This window comes from Rana temporaria, chromosome 6 (assembly GCF_905171775.1).
Source record: "Rana temporaria chromosome 6, aRanTem1.1, whole genome shotgun sequence".
Lineage (NCBI taxonomy): Eukaryota > Metazoa > Chordata > Amphibia > Anura > Ranidae > Rana > Rana temporaria.
Window position 1 is genome coordinate 205093681 of NC_053494.1, and position 26136 is coordinate 205119816.

At 45.8% G+C, this 26136-nt stretch overlaps 1 protein-coding gene across 2 annotated transcripts in view; it reads right to left on the reverse strand.

Annotated features, from left to right (window-relative positions):
* Nucleotides 1-10967: 10967 nt before the first annotated feature.
* The window catches only part of DES (desmin), a 45522-nt gene continuing 30353 nt past the window's right edge, over nucleotides 10968-26136 (reverse strand). The window contains exons 7-10 of one of the 2 annotated variants that reach the window (XM_040358131.1): nucleotides 23300-23343; nucleotides 21949-22034; nucleotides 15580-15615; nucleotides 10968-11299 (exon numbers count right to left, since the gene is read on the reverse strand). In XM_040358131.1, the coding sequence (XP_040214065.1) occupies nucleotides 15607-15615; nucleotides 21949-22034; nucleotides 23300-23343 (139 nt within the window). In that variant the 3' untranslated portion in view covers nucleotides 10968-11299; nucleotides 15580-15606. The remainder of the gene's footprint in view (nucleotides 11300-15579; nucleotides 15616-21948; nucleotides 22035-23299; nucleotides 23344-26136) is intronic. The other variant, XM_040358130.1, reaches the window with a different exon arrangement.

Below are 26136 nucleotides of genomic sequence, written 5' to 3' on the forward strand. Positions count from 1 at the left end.
TTAGTTTGTTTGCACCGATCTGTAAGGCTGCGCTATATACCATGATTTGTGATGCTGGGGCTATATACTCTGTGCTGTGACGCTGAGCTGTATACTCCTGACATTGAGTGGAAGCAAGTGGAATACAGGGGACGGAGTGGTGGATTCTATAAGGGGTGTGGCTTATGAGAAGTGGGAGGGACCAAATGTGGAAGGGCGGGGTATTGCGCCCCCCCATCATAAAACTTCACCAGCCGCCACTGCATTGGATTACTATAAAAATGCCACTGGCAGGGAAGGGGTTAACGCTAGGGGGCGGGGAAGGGGTTAAGTATGTCCCTGGGTGTGTTATAACTGTAGGGGGGGTGGCCTCACTAGGGGAAATGACTGATCGTTGTTCATACACTGTATGAACAGAAGATCAGCATTTCTCTCCCTGACAGGACCGGGAGCTGTGTGTTTACACACACAGCTCCCGGTCCTCGCTCTGTAACGAGCCATCGCGTGTGCCCGGCGGCGATCGTGCCCGCTGGTCACGCGCACGGGAGTTAGGGACGAGCGGGGGCGCACGCGCCCCTAGTGACCTGCGCGAGAGCCGACGTTATATTACGTGCTCTCACACAGGGGAGCCGACCTGCCGCCGTAAAACGACGGTGGCTGGTCGGCAACCAGTTAACCTATTGTACAATTTCATTTTAAATAGTACGTATACATATATTAGTATATACATATATTAGTACATCTATACTATAGATTCTATAGGAAGGTTTATTTATTACACAGTAGAAAGAAACACAGACAAAAGTTCATGAATAAAATTATTTATATATTCTTGTCTATTTAACGTTTGGCAACCCTGAAAACAAAAGACTCTCTGCAGTCTAGAATGACACGAAACGCCCACAATGCTGCAGGTAGCCATAGACCATGAGACCTTGTACCTGGGCGAGTTTGCCTTTGTTGCCTTTGTAAAAAAAAAAAAAGGTCAAAATGATCTGATTTATAATGTTGCCATGTGTCCTATTAATGTAATTTGAATGACAGGTCCACTACTAACTCTTTATTTAGTCATGCCACAAGTGCCAACGGAAATTACATTCCTGGCGACATTATATAATGCATACCTCCCAACCGTCCCATATTTCGCTTGAATGTCCCGCGATTCTTGCTAAATTGCTAAATCCTGCAGTCCCGCGAACAGTGATATTGTCCCATGAATTCCCCCCCCCCGGTGAATACAGTGATTCACCGTGCCCCCCCACCCCCCCCCCCGATCAACAACTTAGCTCCGCGGAATTCCCCCCCCCCGCTCAACAACTTTGATCAGCGCCCCCCCCGCTCAACAACTCTGATCCGCCCCCCCCGCTCTACAACTTCGATCCGCGAACCCCCCCCCCCCCGCTCAACAACTTAGTTTGGGGGGTATGCTCATTTGTCCCTCATTCTGAAGTTGAAAAGTTGGAGTTGGGAAGTATGTATAATGCAGGCAGATTTCATGTAAGTCTGTGTTTTATATATACTGGTATATATATCAGAAAAAGAATTGTAATGTCAACCTGGACAAGCTTCTTTTTTTTTGGTATAACATATAGAAGGAATTTTATCATACTACAACATGGTAGTTTTAATACCCATTCAATAAGTTGGCCTTCAGGCGGAGGCTTGTGAGGCCTCGTACACACGACTGAGGAACTCGTCGTAAATGAAACAATGTTTTCCTTGTTAGGCTTGTGGAGAAACTTGACAAGCTTGTTTTGCGTACACACGGTCAAGACCAAATCTCGTCGTTCTCAAACGCGGTTACGTACAACACATACAATGGCAGGGGAAGTTCGATTCCACTGGCACAACACTTGGGGCTGCTTTTGCTAATCTCATGATATTGCGTGTTAAGTAAAAGTTTGGTGAGAGACGATTCGCACTTTTCAGTCTGTTACAGCGTGACAAATGTGCTATCTCCATTACAAACGATACTTTTACCGAAGGTGCGCTCCCGTCTCATACTTTATTCTGAGCATGCGCGGGTTTCTTAGCATACACACGCTCGTGTTTCTCATCGAAAACCAGCCCGACCAGAAACACGACGAGGAAATTGAGACTCCCGTCGAGGAAAAAGAGAACTTGTTCTCTTTTTTTCTTGTCGAGTTCCTCGACAGTTTCCTCGATGAAAAACGAACACACAAACGTTTTCCTCTGCAAAAAATCTCTCCCACCAAGTTTCTTGATGGATTCTGTCGGGGAAAACGGTCGTGTGTACGAGGCCTCAGCCTCCGCCTGAAGGCCAACTTTTTGGGTGGGTACTGAAACTTCCATGTTGTAGCACAGCTCCCAACTGTCCCTGATTTTGAGGGACTGTCCCTGATTTGGAGCAATGTCCCTCTTTCCTCCTCATTTGTCCCTCATTTTGGTCTGATCTATATAGTTGTATATAAAATGCACTTTTTATCTTTCAAAAAGTGTTTCCCAGAGCTAAACCTTTCATCTGATTTCTAAATTGCTGCATTTGTACATTTTAAAAGCCAATATAAAGAAATAGGAGTGGTGGAAAAAAAAGTCCTTGTGGATTTACCGTATATACTCGAGTATATACCGACCTGAATATAAGCCGAGGCACCTAATTTTACCACAAAAAACTGGGAAAATGTATTGACTCGAGTATAAGCCGAGGGTGTCCATGCCTCACTGTGCCCATGCCTCACTGTGTCCATGCCTCACTGTGTCCATGCCTCACTGTGCCCATGCCTCACTGTGCCCATGCCTCACTGTGCCCATGCCTCACTGTGTCCATGCCTCACTGTGTCCATGCCTCACTGTGTCCATGCCTCACGGTGGCCATGCCTCACTGTGTCCATGCCTCACTGTGTCCATGCCTCACGGTGGCCATGCCTCACTGTGTCCATAACTAGTCTGACGTTTAACAAGGGAGTCTATGGAAGGGGTGCCCGGGTAGCCGTAGAAATGGGGCTAGTCCCTCTGCCCCGTTGGGCTTCAAAGCGGAGCAGGTAGGGCGGGCTGTGTGGGAGGACCCCCTCATGCACCCGCCATTGCCACCCGGGGCATGGATAAAGGTGGCAGATTGCCTCTGGGGGATGCCTACCTACTCCCAACTCCTGCAGTCCGGCTCCTCTCTCGAGTACACACACAAAAATACACTTTAAAAAAAAAAGGGGGCTACATGTGTGCCAAGTTGTGGGTCCAGGGGACCTACGACCGGCCGGTACCAGGTCCCCAAAGTCACCACAGAAATTACCGTTTAACATGGGAGTCTATGGAAGGAGTGCCCGGGTTTGAAAAATTTGTGCTCCCCGGACAACAAACGTTGCACACTTGTAGAGGAAGAGTGGGGCTACATGTGTGCCGGTACCGGGTTCCCAAATCCGGAAAATCAGGCGCAAAAAGGTGACTCGAGTATAAGCCGAGGGGGGCATTTTCAGCACAAAAAAATGTGCTGAAAAACTTGGCTTATACTCGAGTATATACGGTAATTAACCTTTTTTTGGGGTTAATTCTCCTTTAAGGGGGTGTGGCAGGAGGCGTGTCCCATGCCTATATACGTTTGCTGGTAGGTGTCCCTCATTCCCATCTCCAAAATGTTGGGAGGTATGGTTGTAGTATGATAAAATCCCTCTGAACTGGGACTGGGCAGTGATAAACCAAACCATGCAGAGCAAAATCTGCCTTGTTTGCCTTTCCAAGTGTAGTGAGATCCTCCACGTGGTTCATCTTGTTGCCTGCCAAGATCCAGTGACCAATAAAAGGGGGGGGGGGCAGTTCTCTTTCATATCAGTATTCGCTGCATTGAGAAGATGGATGTATTTCATTGTGTATACTTTCCTGGGAACATTTCTTCCAATTTTCCTATAGTGTGTACCCCACTTTAACCCTCTAGAACAGACATTTTCAACCAGAGTTCTGTAGAACCCTAAAGTTCCTCTAGGGGCTGCTAAGGGTTCCCCAGTGCCAAGTCATCTAGAGCCCAGGGCAGACATGTCAAATTGCCCCCCCCCCCCAAAGATTTATGAGCATGTGCCATCAAAAATCTCCCCCCCCCCCCAAAAAAAAATCAAGCATTATTTGCATGCTTACCCCCAAGTAAAAACCCCCCTCCCCAGTACTAATCCATCCCCTACTGAAACTCCTTCCTTTCCAACCAAACCTTTGACCCCTCCCCCCCCATCCTCTCCAGCTCGAATATTCTCTTTTCTGATATGCCCCCAGCACAACCCCCGCCCCCCCCAAAAAATTCAAGCATTAATCTGCATGCTTACCCCCTAAGCATAAATCCCCCCTCCCCCAGTATTAATCTATCCCCCTACTGAAACTCCCTCCTTTCCAACCCAAATCTTTGACCCCCTTCGCCCCCAACCTCTCCAGTTCAAATCCTCTCTCTTCCCATATGCCCCCAGCACAACCCCCGCCCCCCCCCCCTCTACAAAATGCCCCCTTGTAGCATCCTAGCACAAATCTTCTACCCATGAAATGTCCTCCCCTAACAAAAATCCCCCTCCCCACAGGCAGAACCCCCCCCCCCCCCACAATTTTCCATTCTAGCACAAATCCCCCTCCCCAAGTTCCCTTCTAGCACATATGCCCCCCCAATCATTCCTAATAGCACAAATCCCCCCCCCCACCCCCTTGCACAAATCCTCTACCCCTGAAATGTCCTCTCCGAGCATAAATTCCCCCCCCCATTCCAAATCCCCCCAAGCAGAAATAAAATCTCCCCCAAAATAGCACAAATCCTCCCCCCATTGGCACAAATCCTCTACCCCTGAAAGGTCCTCTCCGAACACAAATACCCCCCCCCCCCATCGGGACAAATCCTCTACCCCTGTAATGTCCTCTCCGAGCACAAATCCCCCCCCCACTCCAAGTCCCCCCCAAGCATAAATAAAATCCACCCCCAATAGCACAAATCCCTTCCCCTCTCTCTCCAAATAACACCTAGCACAAATCCCCCCTCCTAGCACAAATCCTGCCCCCCCCCTTCCAACACAAATCCCCCCAAATAACCTCTCCTAGAACCATTCTTACCCCCTACGACCCAATTTTTTTATCCCAACACAGATCCCCTCCCCCCAATCTCTTTGTGGTGCCCCCCAACCTCACATGATACCACAGTGCCCAGGGCAGTTGTCCCTCGTGCCCAGGGCAGTTGTCCCTCGTGCCCAGGGCAGTTGTCCCTCGTGCCCAGGGCAGTTGTCCTGCCCACCCCTTGTTCCAGCCTTGGGGTTCCTTGAGCTGTGGCTGATTGACCTCTCATTTGGTGGTGCCGGCATAGTTCCAAGGCCAACACAACTTGGCAGAGTCAGCGCCATGACATCAACGATCCTTTTAGCTACCTCTGAGGGTTGCATTCTTCCCACTGACGACCAACACAATGGATATTTTTTACCACTGGCCCCCAATGAATTGGATGTAGAAGGGGGTCCCCAAGATTATTTCAAGGGTTCCCTAAGGCCTCGTACACACACGACCGAGAAACTCGACGGGCAAAACACATCTTTCTGCTCGTCGAGTTCCTTGTGAAGCCGTCGAGAAACTCAACAAGCCAATTTTCTCCATTCCCGTCAAGGAAATAGAGAACATGCTTTCTTTTTGGCTCGTCGAGGTTTCTCAACAGTTTCCTCGATGAAAATGTACACACGACCGGTTTCCTCGGCAACAAAAATATCTCCCAGCAAGTTTCTTGTTGGTTTTTGCCGAGAAACTCGGTCGTGTGTACGAGGCCTTAGGCTCCATTCACACCTAGGCGTTTGTACGCCTGAAGCGCGACGCTACAATACGCCGGAGGGTCGAAATTGCATTGTTCTCTATGGAGACTGTTCACATCTCCTAACGCAGAACGCCATACGCCGATAGAACGCCGAACGACGACATTCAAACAAGTCCCGGACCCTTTTTCGACGCGCGTATTGGGCGGCTTCGGCGTTCGGCATAGCCCACAATTACTGTGAAAAAAAAACGCGGTTAAATTTTGTCGCCGCAAATCGCGGGACAAAACGCCTATTTTTTGTCGCCGCAAATACGTCGAAAAACGCCTACGCAAAGGTGTGAATGCAGCCTTAGAGATAAAAAGGTTGGGAATGTCTGGGTTGGGGTAATGTAAATGTTATAGGTGACACGTCAGTACCAAATACATACAGGCAATGAAAATGTACTCATGTATGATTTATTGGTGACGAAACTTCATGCAGTGACACTTTTTTTTTCCACCGAAACTCCTCCCTCCAAAACAATCAAATCAATTTAAAGAAGGTGAACTCCTGCAAAGCATTCTGGGAAATGTACTTATTCAGCCATCCAAACCACATTCATTGTCCTTTTACATATATTCACCATACTGAATAACATCTCTGCTTTTCACACGCAGGTTCTCGTTACATATTAACACTCGTTATCAGCAGATCACATACCTCAGTATTACTAATTATCCATATCTGATGTTGTATGGGTACACTACAGACTACAGGGGTGCCTATTGGGGTTTAGCCTTATGTCAGTTTGGCTATAGAAATGCAAGGAAGAAATTAAAGCAGGAGTTCACCCATTTATTTAATTGTTGCCCTTTTCCCCTTAGATTCCTGCTCGTTTTGTCTAGGGGAATCGGCTATTTGTTTTAAAATATGAGCCGTACTTACCCGTTTTCGAGATGTATCTTCTTCCGTCGCTTCCGGGTATGGGTCTTCGGGAGCGGGCGTTCCTTCTTGATTGACAGCCTTCCGAGAGGCTTCCGACGGTCGCATCCATCGCGTCACTCGTAGCCGAAAGAAGCCGAACGTCGGTGCGGCTCTATACTGCGCCTGCGCACCGACGTTCGGCTTCTTTCGGAAAATCGTGACGCGAAGGATGCGACCGTCGGAAGCCTCTCGGAAGACTGTCAATCAAGAAGGAACGCCCCGTGCCGCAGCCCATACCCGGAAGCGACGTAGAGGATGCATCTGGTAAACGGGTAAGTACTGCACATATTTTAAAACCAATAGCCGATTCCCCTAGACAAAACGAGCAGGAATCTAAGGGGAAAATGTGCTCTCTAACGGTGAACCTCCGCTTTAAGAAAGACGTGGATGAGCGAGTTTGGGGTGGAGGAACTTGGCTGGCTTGCACAGAGTCCTGACCCCAACCTGATAGACACCTTTGGGATGAATTTGAGTGGATACTGCAAGCCAGGCCTTCTCGTCTGACCTCACAAATGCGCTTCTGGAAAAATGGTCAAACATTCCCATAGACACCCTCCTAAACCTTGTAGACAGCCTTCCCAGAAGAAACTTTTACCATATTCATTGAGTTTGTAAGGTGGAGGAGGGAGGAAGGACATAAGGGAAAGTTGGCCTCGTAACAACATCAGTACCTGACCTCACGTCAAACATTCCCATAGACACACTCCTAAACCCTGTGGACAGCCTTCCCAGAAGAGTTGAAGCTGTTATAGCTGCAAAGGGCGGGGCCAACTCAATATTGAACCCTGCGGACTAAGACTGGGATGCCATTAAAGTTCATGTGCGCGTAAAGGCAGGTGTCCCAATACTTTTGACAATTTCGTTTTACCTGCTGTAAGTGTAGTTTTCCACTAGATGGCGGTATAATTGTTTCTATTGCATAGACTTGTACAGTAATGTTGGGTATATATAGTGTTATGTGCTCCTCCTCAGGCATAAGGTCATCCCATCTCAGCAGCAAAGGGCTCCTGGAAATCTTTTAATAACTATGCAGTAGCACCATTTCAGTCGTAAGAATCTAATGTACAAACAGCTATGGATTTGAGAATGTGCCCTTTAAATAAATCTTGTTATAGCTGCGTGACAGGTCCACTTAACCTGCAATATAAATATCTTATTTAAAAAAAAAACACACAGGGGTAGATTCAGGTACATTTGCGCATTTTTTACGGAGGCGCAGGGCAACGTTTTTGCCCTGCGCCCCCTGCAAATTTTCTGCGCTACCCGCGATTCACGGAGCAGTAGCTCCGTAAATTGCGTGGGCGCTCCGGCAAAATGCCCGGCGTAAGCGCGCGCAATTTAAATGATCCCGTAGGGGGCGGGAATCATTTAAATTAGGCGCATTCCCGCGCCGACCGTAGAGCGCATGCTCCGTCGGGAAACTTTCTCGCAAGGACGTCATTTGCTTCAAAGTGAACGTGAATGGCGTCCAGCGCCATTCACGATTCACTTACGCAAACTACGTAAAGTTCAAATTTCGCGACGCGGGAACGACGGGTATACGTAACATTGGCTGCCCATGCTAATAGCAGGGGCAAGCCTTACGCGAAAACCGCCGTACGCAAACGACGTAAACTGCGTACGCAGGGCTCGCGTAACGTTGTGAATCGGCGTTAGTATGCAATTTGCATACTATACGCTGAGCACAACGGGAACGCCACCTAGCGGCCATCGCAAGAATGCAGCCTAAGATATGCGGGCATAAGAGCCTTATGCCATGCATATCTTAGGCTGCAGTCGGCGTAACGAGGTTCCTGAATCAGGAGCATTCGTTACGCCGGCGCAAGTAAGCAATAACTATGGTTACGCAGGCCCAATTGCTCTCTGAATCCGGGCCACAGGTTAAAGGAAATCTGTCATCAGATAAACAAGGAGACTGCCACTGCCAAGCTCTCTGTCGAAAAATGCTAGTTGCTTGAATGACCCACCACAGCCTTTTCAATGGCCCAGACCATGCAGGATTTATCATCTAAACGTATTGAAGCCTGGGCATTAACGTGAGAGCCAGGCAACTAGTATTTTATAAAAAAAAAAAGGTGAAGGCACCCCAATATAAAAATACGCATGCATTATATTATAGATGGATGCTTCTATTTTATGAATGTCTATGTTAAAATTATAGTCCTGAAGAAGCGTCCGTGAAATGTGTTGACTATTTAGGACTTTTACATTTTTTTATGATTATTGTGATTTTTTTGTGACAAAATTATATTTTTTATACTGCTTATCTTCTGTGTATGTATACCAGGGGGGTCATCCATCCAGTATTTTGGGGATGATGACCCCCTGGTAATCATTGACACATTGAATATGAACATCCTGTACTTGACTTACGATATGTTGGCTCTATTCTCCCTTTTTAATACATTTTACGTACATGTTTTGCATTTCCATACTTTTATTGTATGGGTAAAACACTTTTTTTTGTAACTGAACATGGAGGGCATGGAGGGATTTGGAAGAACTAACCCAGTCCTGGTCTCACTAAGGTTGGGGAGCACTGCTGTAGAGGAATATATGGAGAGTGCAAATCAGAGGGGAACCAGGAAATCCAGCTTGCAGCGGATCTGTGACTGCCATTGCTAACCAGGTGTAGGGTAGGTCACCCCACTAAGGTCATGTCCATTATTCAAACCCTGGTTCCCTCCACCCACAATCTATGAAATATTGAAGAGATTTCCAATGGAAACTGACAGTAAAGAAAAGCTTCCATATTGAAAAAAATTGTGATTGCTCTAATTGCATAGCGGGACATTGCATAGCGGGATATAGCATAGCGGGACATTACATAGCGGGATATAGCATAGCGGGACATTACATAGCGGGATATAGCATAGCGGGACATTACATAGCGGGATATACTGTAGCATAGCGGGATATAGCATAGCGGGACATTACATAGCGGGACATTACATAGCGGGATATAGCATAGCGGGACATTACATAGCGGGATATACTGTAGCATAGCGGGATATAGCATAGCGGGACATTACATAGCGGGATATAGCATAGCGGGACATTACATAGCGGGATATACTGTAGCATAGCGGGATATAGCATAGCGGGACATTACATAGCGGGACATTACATAGCGGGATATAGCATAGCGGGACATTACATAGCGGGATATACTGTAGCATAGCGGGACATTACATAGCGGGACATTACATAGTGGGATATAGCATAGCGGGACATTAGGTAGCGGAAAATTGCATAGCGGGACATTGCATAGCAGGACATAGCATAGTGGGACATAGTATAGCGGGACATAGTATAGCGGGACATTGCATAGTGGGATATACCATAGCGGGACATTACATAGCGGGACATTGCGTAACGGGACATTGCATAGCGGGACATTACATAGCGGGACATAGTATAGCGGGACATTACATAGCGGGACATTACATAGCGGGACATAACATAGAGGGACATTGCATAGCGGGACATTACATAGCGGGACATAGCATATCGGGACATAGTATAGCGGGACATTGGATAGTGGGATATAGCATAGCGGGACATTACATAGCGGGACATTACATAGCGGGACATTGCAAAGCGGGACATTGCATAGCGGGACATTGCATAGCGGGACATTACATAGCGGGACATTACATAGCGGGACATTACATAGCGGGACATTGCATAGCGGGACATTACATAGCGGGACATTACATAGCGGGACATTACATAGCGGGACATTGCATAGCGGGACATTGCATAGCGGGACAGTACATAACGGGACATTACATAGAGGGACATTACATAGCGGGACATTGCATAGAGGGACATTACATAGAGGGACATTACATAGAGGGACATTGTATAGCGGGACATTGCATAGCGGGACAGTACATAACGGGACATTACATAGAGGGACATTACATAGCGGGACATTGCATAGAGGGACATTGCATAGCGGGACATTACATAGCGGGACATTGCATAGCGGGACATTACATAGCGGGACATTACATAGCGGGACATTGTATAGAGGGACATTACATAGCGGGACATTGCATAGCGGGACATTGCATAGCGGGACATTGCATAGCGGGACATTACATAGCGGGACATTACAAAGAGGGACATTACATAGAGGGACATTACATAGCGGGACATTGCATAGAGGGACATTACATAGAGGGACATTACATAGCGGGACATTGCATAGCGGCCATCTAGACTACAGTGTGGTCTGTAATGAAATGAGGACAAGGGTATACAGCCTCTTTGCTCCCTTTGAAATTACTAGGAATGCAATGGTTTGTGAAAGTGTTGTTTAATTTATTTCTGGTTTCATTGCATTCTTTCCTGTAGTGATGGGAAACCTCCAAGAGGGTACTTGGCATTAGTTTTCTCCAAAAAAAGGGGGGCACTCTAACATGAGTCGGCCCCCCCTGTCAGTCCTTATTTTGGGGAGTGGCGGTGACAGGTGCAGAAGTTGAGTGGTGAGGGGACAGCATGAGGTGGCATTTTGTCCGGCAGGGTTGCGCTCAGGGCGTGCACTGTGGTCAATGGGTGCTCCTGTGCTGCGTATGTCTTCATTTGCCCGCTCACAGGACCTCTTGATGCTGTTGGGAAGCCTCACTAACAACCTGCGGGCGAAAAAAAAAAAGGCAAGTCAGCTTACCATGGGAGTTCCCTGGAATCATAAGATCTTATTTCCAGCCCATTCCTGGTATGTTTAGTGCCCCCCAATTTATATTTTATTCTCAAGATTAGACTTCACGTGTTTAAAGCAGAACGCCAGCCAAGACAACAAGATAAAAAATGAATAGACCAATAAAAGATCAGATATTAAAACAAGCTTATGCTGCTTTATTCACCTTCAATCCAGAGATTTTTCCCACAGTATTATCTGCCACTAGATGTCCTCAGTCTGTTGGCCAGCATCACTTAACCCACTTTCTCTGAGCCCAGATTATCCTGGACGGGTCCCCAGCCTGTGACTGGACAGTGAGAGGAGAAGCAGCACAGCGATGAGCTCATTTCTCTGTCACTCTGCTCTCTCCTGATTGACTCCTTGTACTGCTTCTTCCTCTTACCCTCCAGCTCTGCTGTACAGGGGCTGCAAGAACCTGATACCAGGTCACATTCAGGTACTTACCCTGCTGGCATTTAAAAAATCAATTTAATGATATATTATAAACTTCTTCTTGCCGCCTTTTAAACACCCTCTAAAAAGTTATAGCAAAACTGACAGCGCTAACACCCTGTATTCCTTGTTAGATAAGATGAAATCCCATGTCGCTGCCCCACTCCTATACTCTGCAGGCCGTTTACATATAAAGTAATCAAAAGAGTCGTCAACTAAACGTACAATCCATTTTCCTTTATTCAAAATATGAAGAAGGGTGAAAAATTCCAGGAACAAACGTATTGACGTGTTTCAACCTATGCAGGCCTTAGTCATAAAACCAAGTTATGACTAAGGCCAACATAGTCTCAATACCTTTGTTCCTGGAATTTTTACCACTTCTTCATTATTTGGGTTGTACCTTTCCGAGTTGCCGGCTCTTTTTAGTGCCCTAAAAAAAGCAATCTACTGTGCATCTTTCTCCACAGGACTAACACAAGTGTAAACGAGCCTTTAGAGCTGCAGAGCATAGGGAATGCAGATATAGGGCTAGATTCAGGTACGGCGGCGCTTCTTTAGGTCGGTGTAGTGAATCCCCTTTGCACTACGCCGACGTAAGATAGTGAGGCAAGTACTGTATTCACAAAGCACTTGCCTCCTAAGTTACGTTGGCGTAGCGCAAATGGCCCGGCGTAACCCCACCTAATTCAAAATAGGCAGGTAGGGGGCGTGTTGTATGGTAATGAATTCACGATTCATTACCATACATGTAAATGAAGCGCCGATCGTACGGCGCATGTGCGTGCATGCTCAGTATCATGTCGCAAATACTCAATGCTTTCGACGTGAACGTAACTTATGCCCAGCCCCATTCACGGACGACTTACGCAAACGACATAAAACGTGGAATATTCTACGCTGATCCGACGTCCATACTTAACATTGGCTGCGCCATCTTTTTGGTGGTTTATCTTTATGCCTGAAAATGCCTTACGTAAACGGCGTATCTTACATGCGACGGGCGTGCGTGCGTACGTTCGTGAAAAAGCGTATCTTGATCATTTGCATATTCTCTGCGTAAATCGACGTACACGCCCCTAGCGGCCAGCGTAAATATGCAGCTAAGATACGATGGCGTAGGAGACTTACGCCGGTCGTATCTTAGCAAGATTTAAGCGTATCTCAGTTTGAGAATATGCTTAAAGATACGACGGAGCGGATTCGGACTTACGACGGCGTATCTAGTGATACGCCGTCGTAAGTCTTTGTGAATCTAGCCCATATTATTTAACTTATCCCTACCCTGGCCCTTTATTTATCAGCAGCCAGTACCACTATAGGGTTGATTTACTAAAGGGAAATACTGTTCACTTTGTAAAAATGCTGTTGCGCTCTACGAGTGCGGTTGCTCCAGAGCTTCGAAAATGAGGGGGAGCTCTTCCATTATCCAATCATGTGCAAGCAAAAAAACATTTTATTTTTTTATTTTCCTTGCCTCTGATTGGGTATTCTTTGCAAAGTAAACCTTCTTCTCATTTACTAAGCTCTGTAGCAATTGCACTTGCACAGTCTATTTGCCTTTAGTAAATCAACCCCCACGAGTCTAAATAAATATCTCAGCAGGCATGCAGAGGATAATGTGGTCATTTTATTTAAAACAGGAGTATGGATTGTTACCCAGTAGGGATGAACCGAACGTCCCCCCCCCCCCCCCCCCTGTTCTCGGTTCGCACCAGAACCTTCGAACGGACCGAACGTTCGCGCGAACATTTAGTACCCCATTGACGTCTATGGGACTCGAACGTTCGAATTCAAAAGTGCTAATTTTAAAGCCTAATATGCAAGTTATTGTCGTAAAACGTCTTTGAGAACCCGGATCTTGCCCCAGGGAGCATGTATCAATGGAAAAAAAGTTTTAAAAACGGTTGTTTTTTTCATCATTGGTATCATTGGTATCCACTTCAGGACCAACTGTTTTTAAAACTTTTTTTCCATTGATACATGTTCCCTCGGGCAAGACCCGGGTTCTCAAAGACGTTTTCACAGGCATACTATAGACACCCAGCAGGTACAATATTTAAAGGAATTTTTTTTTTTTTTTTTTATTTAAGCATCATTAAAATCACTGCTCTTGAATCTTTAGGTGCAAACTACAGAGCACAAGTGCAGTATACACCAAGTAGTTTAGGTGCAAACTACAGAGCACAAGTGCAGTACACACCAAGTAGTTTAGGCGCAAACTATAGAGCACAAGTGAAGTACACACCAAGTAGCTTTAGGTGCAAACTAAAGAGCACACGGGCAATACAACACGTGAGAACACTGCAGCTAGCACAATCAACTGCCTGACAAATTAGGAAGAACTGATCTAGCTAAACTACACAGTGTATAAATATATGTACAACACCTGGGATGTATATATATCCTCTACACACTGTAAATTTAACTGACTAGCCTGCCTGCTCTATCTAGCTAGAAAAAAAAGACACTCTCTCTCTCTCTCTCTGACTGATCTATAACCAGCGCCGCAACACACTACAGGAGGCTGCCCTGCTGGCGGCCTTTTATAGTGTGGGGCGTGTACTAAAACCCTGAGCCATAATTGGCCAAAGCCACCCTGGCTTTGGCCAATTACGGCTCTCTGTACTGACGGTGCTGTGATTGGCCAAGCATGCGGGTGCGCAATGCCGCAGTGAATTATGGGCCGTGGCGCGTCACCCGAATTTGGCGGGAATGACCCGTTTTGTTCGTATTTCGACGAACGATCGAACATACGATGTTCGAGTCGAAGCTCATCCCTATTACCCAGTGTACATTTAGATTTAGTAGGAAAATGGCCTTCTGGACCTCTAATTTGCATATATTTCCCAGGAAGAATTGCAAGAACTTTCTTATTAGGCCTCGTACACACCACCGTTTCTCGAAAAAAAAAAAAAACAGCAAGAAAACCGATTCTTGCAGAGATTACCGTTCGTGTGTGCGAGGCTTTCAGGTTTCTCGTCAGGAAATCTGGCCAGAATCTCGACGAGGAAAAAAAAAAAACTGCTCTCTTTTTTTCTCGTCGAGAAACCCAAGAGTGTGTATACTTTCCTGTCGCCGTGGAAACCCGCGTATGCTCGAAATGACTTTGACGCATGAGCAGAAGCTTCCACGGCATACGTAGGTTGAAGCAAGATGGCGTCGACAGCATAGAATGTGACGAGCGCATGCTCGTCATACACGATGACGTCACCACGTTCTTTCCTTTCAAGAGAACCGCGGTTCTTTTGAAATGACAGTCAGTACACTCCGGCGGCAAGAGTTTCTTGCCAGGAATCTCGTCAGGGAAAACGACAGTTTTTCTTGACAATATTCTTGGACGTGTGAACGAGGCCTTACACATTATACATCGGTGAAGCCAATGAACGGGACATGGCAATAGTTAGTAGTAGGGACAAATTTAGGAATCTGTGCTTATGTTGCAGGGGGAAGGCGGAGGTGAACAAACCACGAACACAGTGTGCAAACAATAAGCAGCAGTGGTGCATTGTGGGGCTCTGTTGTAGGAATCAGGACAGCGCCTGGCACATAACATCCAATCAGATTCATTAGCATACAAATGCATAGGCCAACTTTCTACTAGCCTTCACCAATTGGCGTGCATTTGGGTCCTACAAATCATTATTTGAACTTTTCTGTGAAAATGGCCGAGTAGAAGCAGCCAGACATGGGAATTGTTGCAAAACTCAGCATTAAAATGGCAGTGAAAGGCAGTGAAAGAGTGATGGGACCAAGTAAAAGGGTCAAGACACAACTTACCAGTGTTCCAGAGAAGTGTGGGGGTGCTTAGATCTCCTGGGACAATGACAAGTATGTGAAGGTGTTATGAGGTGGCCTTGATCAACTTCCATGGAAATGGTGGACCAAGAACATGTCTCTTTCACAAGGTCCATCATTTCCATCCACAAAAACATTTCAATGAAGAATGTGATAAACAAATGAAAGCCACTTTGGACCTATTGTATAGAGCTAGCCTGTTTCCCCCGAAAATAAGACAGTGTCTTATATTAATTTTTGCTCCCAAAGATGAATGAATGAATGACTTGTATAGCGCAACGCATGCGAACTGAATCGCCTCTGGGCTAGGTTTTATTTTCAGGGGATGTCTTATTTGTCCATGATTTCCCCACTCTGATCCTCCTGTGTCATTTTAAGTGATCACCCTCCCCACCCTTGTGCCAGTGGACACCTTCACCAGACATCCCCCCCACCCCTTTATCAGACATTTCCCCCCTACCTCAGTCACCCCTGTGTGTCCACACAATGTGCCCGACTCCTACTCCGTACTACTCACTGTCTAATTGTGAGTCGGCCAGTCGGGCAACGGGGAACAGTCTCCCGCTTATGGAGCGCGGTCTAGTGACATTACTGACGTACAAATAGTCCCGCCTCCGGGACCCGGATCCTATGATGGACATCCCACTGGTCCAATGCCGAGAACGCGGGACGTGTGACGTCCATAATAGGCGCCGCCGTGTCCAGGAGGAGGCGGGAATGACACTACGGCCGTGCTGGGCACTGGGAGATCCTCGCTCGCTCTGTGTATATGGCCGGGCAGCAGAGCGGCTCTCCCATCATGGCTCTCTCTCCCTTCAGGGGGTCAGTGTAGGGGTCTGGTAGGTCAGTTAAGTGGTCAGCATGGATGGGCACTGGTGGAGCCAGGCAGCAACCAACGAGTGAGCCTAACCCCCCGCCAAGCAGTCAATTCTCCCCGCACGCGCCGCCGCCACCGGGCTTGGATTTCGGGTTGGTCTTTTTTACACCTTACAACGCCCCGGGAAGCAAGGTCTTCTCATCGACCATCAGTACCTGACTGCACAAATGTTCTTTTGGTTGAAGGCGCCCAAATTCCTACAGGCCCTTTCCAAATCCTTGTGGAAAGTTTTTCTAGAAGAGTGGAGGCTGTTATAGCCAGAAAGGGGGTCAATGAATGTCAGTGATTTTGGAATAGGATAGCCACAAGCTTCTGGCTATACAGTACAGTGTATGTAGTAGACCTTTATATGCTGACATGCAGGGGCACTTGGGCACTGCCCGAGGGCCCCATGCCACTAGGAGGCCCTATCAGGGTTGCTAGCCTCAGTAAAACCAGGGACAGTATGTAAAAATCTGTGTTTTTTTTACATCTGTCCCTGAAATGTCCCTTACTGACATCCCTTTGGTCTAAAAATCCCAAGATTATAGCTGCCCCGCCTCTCCAGTACCTTTTCAGTGTGTGTGTACTGTGTGTATGTATACTGTTAGCCAGATTCAGGTACGGCGGCGCATCTTTCAGGCGGCGTAGCGTATCATATTTACGCTACGCCGCCGTAAGTCAGAGAGGCAAGTGCTGTATTCACAAAGCACTTGCCTCCTAAGTTACGGCGGCGTAGCGTAAATGGGGCCGGCGTAAGCGCGCCTAATTCAAATGAGGATGAGGGGGCGTGTTTTATGTAAATGGTTGGTGACCCGACGTGATTGACGTTTTTTACGAACGGCGCATGCGCCGTCCGTGTACATATCCCAGTGTGCATTGCTCCAAAGTACGCCGCAAGGACGTATTGGTTTCGACGTGAACGTAAATTACGTCCAGCCCCATTCACGGATGACTTACGCAAATTACGTAAAAATTTCAACGACGGCCATACTTAACATTGGGGTGGATACAGTAAGCAATTGCGTCTGCGTATCCATAGATAGTTGCGCCGGCGTATCGACTGCTCCTGATTCAGGAAGCTCGATACGCCGGCTGAAGCCTAAGATATGACTGGCATAAGGCTCTTATGCCGTCATATCGTAGGCTGCATTCTTACGCAGGCCGCTAGGTGGCGTTCCCGTAGTGGTCAGCGTAGAGTATGCAAATTGCATACTCACGCCGATTCACTACCGTACGCGCACCCTGCGTACGCATTTTACGTCGTTTGCGTTCGTCGGTTTCTGCGTAAGGCTGCCCATGCTATTAGCAGGGGCAACCAATGCTACGTATACCCGTCGTTCCCGCGTCGCGATTTTTAAAAATTACGTTGTTTGCGTAAGTGAATCGTGAATGGCGCTGGACGCCATTTACGTTCACGTTGAAGAAAATGACGTCCTTGCGAAAGTTTCCCGACGGAGCATGTGCACTACGTTCGGAGCGGGAACGCGCCTAATTTAAATGATCCACGCCCCCTACGGGATCATTTAAATTACGCGCGCTTACGCCGGGCAGTTTTCCGGAGCGCACACGCAAATTACAGAGCTACTGCTTCGTGAATGAAGCGTAGCGCACGTAATTTACGGAGGCGTAGCGTAAAAACGGTACGCTGCGCCTCCGTAAGAGGGCGCAAATCTACTTGAATCCACCCCATTGACTAGGCCAGCTATTTGTTCGACTAACTTTACGCCGGAAAAAGCCGTACGCAAACGGCGTAAAAAAAATGCGCCGGGCGCACGTACGTTTCTGAATCTAGTCATTTACATATTCTACGCTGAACTCAATGGAAGCGCCACCTAGCGGCCAGTCTAAATATTGCACCCTAAGTTACGACGGTTTCCAGAATACGCTTAAATTTAGGACGGCGTAGATTCAGAGTTACGTCGGCGTATCTACTGATACGCCGGCGTAAAGCTACCTGAATCTGGCTATTTGTGTGTATATTGTGTGGCCCCAAAATCTATTGCCTGGGGGCCCCAAAATCTCCTATTGCCTGAGGGCCCCATAATCTCCTATTGCCTGAGGGCCCCATAATCTCCTATTGCCCTGGGGCCCCATGAGTTGTCAGTCCGCCCCTGCTGACATGTCATCCAACGCATGTCCTGGAGACTTTCAGAATTATTTGAACAAGCATCCAGTTACGTTTCCCCTGTTGTACCCGTCCATCTTTTACTAGTATGCAGCTGTTGCATTTATACTTTTAGAAACTCTCATGCAACAGCTGCTACTAGATCCCCTCTACCTCAGTGGGCGTTGTCGTGTCTTCTTCATGTGTGCCATGCGTTTCGCACTGTGTGTTCAGCAGTCACTATAAAAAGCTTGATGAAGATATGAAATTGATCTGCTGTGAATGACTCAACTCTCCTGGACTGACTCATATCACAGTTAAAGAAACTTAAAGTGGACCTTTCAGCTGAAATTCAACTTTCCTTTATGTCCTCCCTCCCTCCTCCAACTTACAAACTTAGGGCCAGATTCACAGAGCAGATACGACGGCGTTTCTCCTGATACGACGGCGTATCTGTGTTTCTATCTATGCGACTGATTCATAGACTCAGTTACGCATAGATATCCATAAGATCCGACAGGTGTAATTGTTTTACACTGTCGGATCTTAGGATGCAATACCGCGACCGGCGCTGGGGGGAGTTTGCGTCGTAAACCAGCGTCGGGTATGCAAATTAGGAGTTACGGCGATTCCCGTCGGTTTTTCGCGTTCACTACGTCGCCGCTAGTCTAGTTTCTCGTCGCAAAGTTAGTCGTTTTTTTGTGCCTTAACTTCCGGGGCAGAAGTGGTTAAAGCGTCATTCTTTTCTCTTTTTTTTTTTTCTTTTGGTCTGTACAGATAAAAATGAGCTATGAATATAAATCAGGTGCCAAGCTTCCTCCAATAGAACATCTAGCATTAGTCTTTGCTAATATAATTACTCAGCATGAAGGGCGAAGCTGGTATAAAAGAGCATAATCATATAGGTGTGTGCCCAGGGCAGCATGATGTCTAAATACAGCCCTGTGTAGAAGAAACACATACCGGGCATTACTGGGCTCATTCATTCCTTTCTAGGTTAGTTAGCAGCAGGAATTGAATGCTAAGCATGTGGCCTTTTACGTCATTTATTTGTAGTGCGCCGCCAAGTTTCCAGCCGCAGTTTTGAAGAGTTACAGCCGAGAAGAAAAGGAAACCCGGATCTTTTCTGTCATGGGCAGCTGCCCAGGCCATGTGTTCATTGCTACTGATTAATATGTGGGAGAATCTTAAAGTAAACTTTACAGGACGATTCAACAAGTTCACCTAAATATCTTCTCACTTTCCATATAATCACCATGGCCCAGATCCACAAAGAAATTACGCCGGCGTATCTATTGATACGCCGCGTAATTTCTACGATGCCCCGTCGTATCTTTGTTTTGTATCCACAAAACAAGATACGGCTGAATGGGGGCTTGATCCGTGTAGAGTATGCAAATGAGCTAGATACGGCGATCCACAAACGTACGTCCGCCCGGCGCATTTTCTTATGTAGTTTACGTAAGGCGTAACGTTACCCCTGCTCTATGAGGCGTACGCAATGTTAAGTATGGACGTCGGGCCAGCGTCGAATTTTCCATCGTTTACGTCGTTTGCGTAAAATGTTTGCGAATAGGGCTTTGCGTAAATTACGTTCACGTGGAAAGCATTGACTATTTGCGACGTGATTTCGAGCATGCGCACTGGGATTCCCCCACGGACGGCGCATGCGCCGTTAAAAAAAACGTCATTTACGTGGGGTCAAGATGAATTACCATAAAACACGCCCACATCTTATCCATTTGAATTGCGCGCCCTTACGGCGACACAGTTACACTACGCCGCCGTAACTTACGGCGCAAATTCTTTGTGGATACGGAAAATACGCTGTAAGTTACGGCGGCGTAGTGTATCTGAGATACGCTACGCCGGACTTATATATGCGCCGAGGTATGTGGATCTGGCCCCTTGTCTTCACTCCCCAGTGACTATATTATAATATTTTATGTCACACGATATTTGCGCAGTGATTTTTTTAAACACAATTATTATTATTTTTTTTAAAATGCACTTTTAATGCAAAAAAAAGCACAAAATATAATGCAACTTTTTGGTAAAGTATAGAAGACGATGTTACGAGTAAATAGACACCTAACATGTCGCGCTTTCGGCGCCCTGGGCAGGTGAAGATCTCCACAGAAAGGATATGAATATAATTGAGATATCTCAGCTACATTAACCACTTCAGCCCTGGACCATTTGGCTGGATAAAGACCGGGCCACGTTTTGCGATTCGGCACTGCGTCGCTTTAACTGACAATTGCGCGGTCGTGCGATGCGGCTCCCAAACAAAATTGACGTCCTTTTTTTCCCCACAAATAGAGATTTCTTTTGGTGGTATTTGATCACCTCTGCATTTTTAAATTTTTGCGCTATAAACAAAAAAATTGCGAGCATTTCGATTTTTTAAAATATTTTTTACTTTTTGCTATAATAAATCTCCCTAAAAAATATATAAAAACAATTTTTTTCCCTCAGTTTAGACCAATACGTAATTTTCTACATATTTTTGGTAAAAAAAATCGCAATAAGCGTTTATTGATTGGTTTGCGCAAAAGTTATAGCGTCTACAAAATAGGGGATAGTTTTATGGCATTTTTATTAATAATTGTTTTTACTAGTAATGGCGGCGATCAGCGATTTTTCCTGACTGCGACATTATGGCGGACACATTGGACACTTTTGACACTATTCTGGGGCCATTCTAATTTTTACAGCGTTCAGTGCTATAAAAATGCACTGATTACTGTGAAAATGACACTGGCAGTGAAGGGGTTAACCTGTAGGGGGCGCTGAAGGGGTTAACTGTCTCCTAGGGAGTGATTACTACTGTGTGGGGGGCGTGGCTTGGCGTGTGACGTCACTGATCGTCGTTCTCTATGACAGGGAACAGACGATCAGTGGCAGTCACACTAGGAAGAACGGGGAAAGGTTTGTTTACACCATGGGTCTTCAAACTACGGCCCTCCAGTTGTTCAGGAACTACAATTCCCATCATGCCTAGTCATGTCTGTGAATGTCAGTGTGTTACAATGCCTCATGGGATGTGTAGTTCTACAACAGCTGGAGGGCCGTAGTTTGAGGATCCCTGGTTTACACTTACCTCTCCCCGTTCTTCAGCTCTGTGACCCGCCGGAGCTCTCTTCCCCACATTTATATTACAGAAACACACATATTGTACATTATATAATACTGTAATAGAGTGGATTTTAGGATTTAGTATTTTTAACTAGGGCTTATTTTCGGGGGGAAGGGCTTATATTGCAGCCCTCCTGGGAAAAAACGCTAGGTCTTATTTTCAGGGTAGGTCTTATTTTTGGGGAAACAGGGTAACAAGCACAGTTTAGAGTTGGGAGAATTATGATCATTTCATTTTGGTTTGTCTCACCTCTCCGTCCCGGGTCTCAATAGTTTTGATCATGACTGTTTTTTTGGTGTGAACTTCAGATGATGATCTCTGCTCTGGGCTGGTCTCTGGAAGAACACACATGAAATATGGTGTTAGTACGAAATAATAATTGCACTCACAATCAATCTTTATTAATAGTGATGAATAAGAAACAAAAAAAAGGTCAAAAGAAAGATTTACAACTCTTGTTGGCCACCCAGTTTTATACAACTTTCGTAAAGGAAATGGTGTTGCTATTTTGCAATTTTTTCTGGTATGTAGCCAGAAAGGAGATACATAGGAGGTGTGTTACTTCCTGGATCACCAGGTGAAAACAGAAGGAAAAAGCCGAAGAAAAGAAAACGAATGCAGCCACCGTTGCCGTGTACACACCATCACTTTATGTGATGAAAAAAAATTACGTTTTTAAAAACGTCACTTTAATTGATCGTGTGTGGGGGAAAACGTCGTTTTAGGTCTTCTAATGCCGCATACACACCATCACTTTATGTGATGAAAAAAAACGACATTTTCTGTGAAGTAAAAAACGACGTTTTTGAAACTTCAATTTTCAAAGACGAAGTTGCCTACACACCATCGTTTTCTCACAATGTTCTAGCAAAGCGAGGTTACGTTCCACCACGTTTTTCCATTGAAGCTCGCTTCATAAGTAGCTTCTGGGCATGCGCGGCTGAAAAAACGTCGTTTTAAACGACGTTTTTTGCTACACACGGTCAATTTCTGTGAAGTAAAAGTTGACGTTTTGAAAAACGACACATAAAATTGAAGCATGCTTCAATTTTTTTTGGTCGTTTTTTAGAAGACATAAAACGACGTTTTCCCCCACACACGGTCAATTAAAGTGACGTTTTTAAAAACGTCATTTTTTTTCATCACATAAAACGACCGTGTGTACGCGGCATAAAAAACGACCAAAAACGTCAACTTTTACTTCACAGAAATTGACCGTGTGTAGCAAAAAACGTTGTTTAAAACGACGTTTTTTCACCCACGCATGCCCAGAAGCTACTTATGAAGCGAGCTTCAATGGAAAAACGTGGTGGAATGTAACCTCGCTTTGCTAGAACATTGTGAGAAAAACGATGGTGTGTAGGCAACTTCGTCTTTGAAAATTGAAGTTTCAAAAACGTCGTTTTTTACTTCACAGAAAATGTCGTTTTTTTTCATCACATAAAGTGATGGTGTGTACGCGGCATAATGATTGACAAGCTGCAATATATTACATTTTTGGTTTTGGGTTTAATATCGCTTTAGTACTCTGTGCTTTTTTTTTTCTTTATTGTTCATGACATTTACACTAATAATAATTGTATTAGTTTGTTACACTTACCTCTGAAGCTCAGTGCAGAATATGACTGGATAGGAAGACTGATCCTAAAACACAGAATTGGCAGAGGCTTAAATTACTTTATACAGTAGTCACAAACTATTGGAAAACATTGGGGGTTATTTTTCGAAAGGCAAATCCAATTTACACAGTGCCTCTGTGTGCCGCCGATCTCCGTTCCCTGCGAAGTTATGGCGCACGGGAGCGGAGATCAGCGCCAAATTCAAAAAGGTAAACAAACACCTTACATACAATATACTGTAATCTTATAGATTACAGTACTGTATGTAAAAAATACACACCCCCCCTTGTCCCTAGTGGTCTGCCCAGTGTACTACATGTACTTTTATATAATAAAAACTGTTCTTTCTGCCTGGAAACTGTAGATTGTCCATAGCAACCAAAAAGTGTCCCTTTATGTCAAAAGTGGTTTTAGAGCAGCTAGAAAACAGCGATAATAAATTATAATCACTTGCAGAATTGTGCGATAGCGATTTGTGGGGAAATTCGTCATAAAAAAATAAAAGTAATGACAGCGACAATTCTGCAACTGAGCAAATTTCAGTGATTTTGAGTTGATTACATTATTGAATAATTTTTATTATAATTATATTATTATTTGTTATAATTATTTATTATATTATAATTTATAATTTTGTTTTTAAAAAAAATTCATACCCGGGATGCCTACTAGACTCTTGTTTGGTCAGATTTAAGTGAGTTATTCCTAAGAATTACAGACCTACAGTATAAAACGCCAAATTTCCTTGCAAATAATGGTACCGCTTTCAGCACCTTTTTTCTGAAATAATCATACCGCTAGGGAGGTTAAAGCGGAGGTTCACACAAAAATGGAACTTCCACTTTTCGGAACCGTCCCCCCCTCCGGTGTCACATTTGGCACCTTTCAGGGGGGAGGGGGGTGAAGATACCTGTATAATACAGGAATTTGCACCCACTTCTGGGCATAGACCCCCGCGGAGACAGGAGGGACCTGAGGGACCATTTTCGATTGCGCAGCACGACTCGAGCATGCGCAGTAGGGAACCGAGAAGTGAAGCTGCAAGGCTTCATTTCCTGATTCCCCTACCGAAGATGGCGGCGGCAGCATCTGAGGACCGAGGTACGGGTCAGCCTCGGGTGCCGACATCGTGGGCTCGCTGGACAGGTGAATTTCCATATATTAAAAGTCAGCAGCTGTAGTATTTGTTGCTTCTGACTTAAAAAAAAATAAAAATAATTTTTTGGCAGACCTCCGCTTTAACCACTTAAGCCCCGGACCAATATGCTGCTAAAGGCGTTTTTACAATTCGGCACTGCGTCGCTTTAACAGACAATTGCGCACTCCTGCGACGTGGCTCCCAAACAAAATTGGCGTCCTTTTTTCCCCACAAATAGAGCTTTCTTTTGGTGGTATTTGATCAACTCATTTTTTGCGCTATAAACAAAAATAGAGCGACAATTTTGAAAAAAATGCAATACTTTTTGCTGTAATAAATATCCCCCAAAAACATATATTACAATTTTTTTTTTCCTCAGTTTAGGCCGATACGTATTCTTCTACCTATTTTTGGTAAAAAAAATCGCAATAAGCGTTTATCGGTTGGTCTGCGCAAAATTTATAGCGTTTACAAACTAGGGGATAGTTTTATTGCATTTTTATTCATTCTTTTTTTTTTACTACTATTGGCGGCGATCAGCGATTTTTTTTGTGACTGCGACATTATGGCGGACACTTCGGACAATTTTGACACATTTTTGGGACCATTGGCATTTTCACAGCAAAAAATGCATTTAAATTGCAGTTTGGGAGTTAACCACAGGGGGCGCTGTAGGAGTTAGGCTTCACCTAGTGTGTGTTTACAACTGTAGGGGGGTGTGGCTGTAGGACTGACGTCATCGATCGAGTCTCCCTATGACTCAAACGATGCAGCCGCCACAGTGAAGCACGGGGAAGCCATGTTTACATACAGCTCTCCCCGTTCTTCAGCTCCGGGGAGCGATCGCGACGGAGCGGCTATAAACGAATAGCCACGCCGTCGTCCCGGATCGCTCCCCGCGGGAATCCGACCGCCGCATGTAGCGGGGGGGGGGTCCCGATCGGACCCCTGACCCGCGGAAAGGCAAGGAGGTACCTGTACGCCCATTTGCCTGTACGTGCCATTCTGTGGACGTACATATACATGCGGCGGTCGGGAAGTGGTTAAGAAGGCACATATACAGGCCTGTCTGAAGTTTGCCAATGAACATCGGATTCAGAGAAGGTGGAGAAAGTGCTGTGGTCAGACGAGACCAAAATTGTGCTCTTTGGCATTAACTCGACTCGCTGTGTTTGAAGGAAGAAAAATGCTGACTATGACCCTGAGAACACCATCCCTACAGTGAAGCACGGAGGTGGAAACATGATGCTTTGGGGCTGTTTCTCTGCTAAAGGTACAGGCCGACTTTGTTGCATTGAGGGGCCAATGGACGGGGCCATGTATTGTAAGATCTTGTATAAGAGCCTTCTTCCCTCCAGAACACTGAAGATGGGTCATGGATGGGTCTTCCAGCATGACAATGACCCAAAACCTACCGCCAAGACAACAAAGCAGTGGCTCAAAAAGAAGCACATTAAGGTCATGGAGTGGTCTAGCCAGTCTCCAGACCTTAATCCTATAAGAAATGTATGGAGGGAGCTTAAACTTTGAGTTGCCAAACGACAGCCAAGAAACCTTAAGGATTTTTAGAAGGTTTGTAAAGAAAGAAGACCAAAATCCCTTCTGAGATGTGTGCAAACCTGGTACCCAACTACAAGAAACGTCTGACATCTGCGCCCAACAAGGGTTTCTCCACCAAGT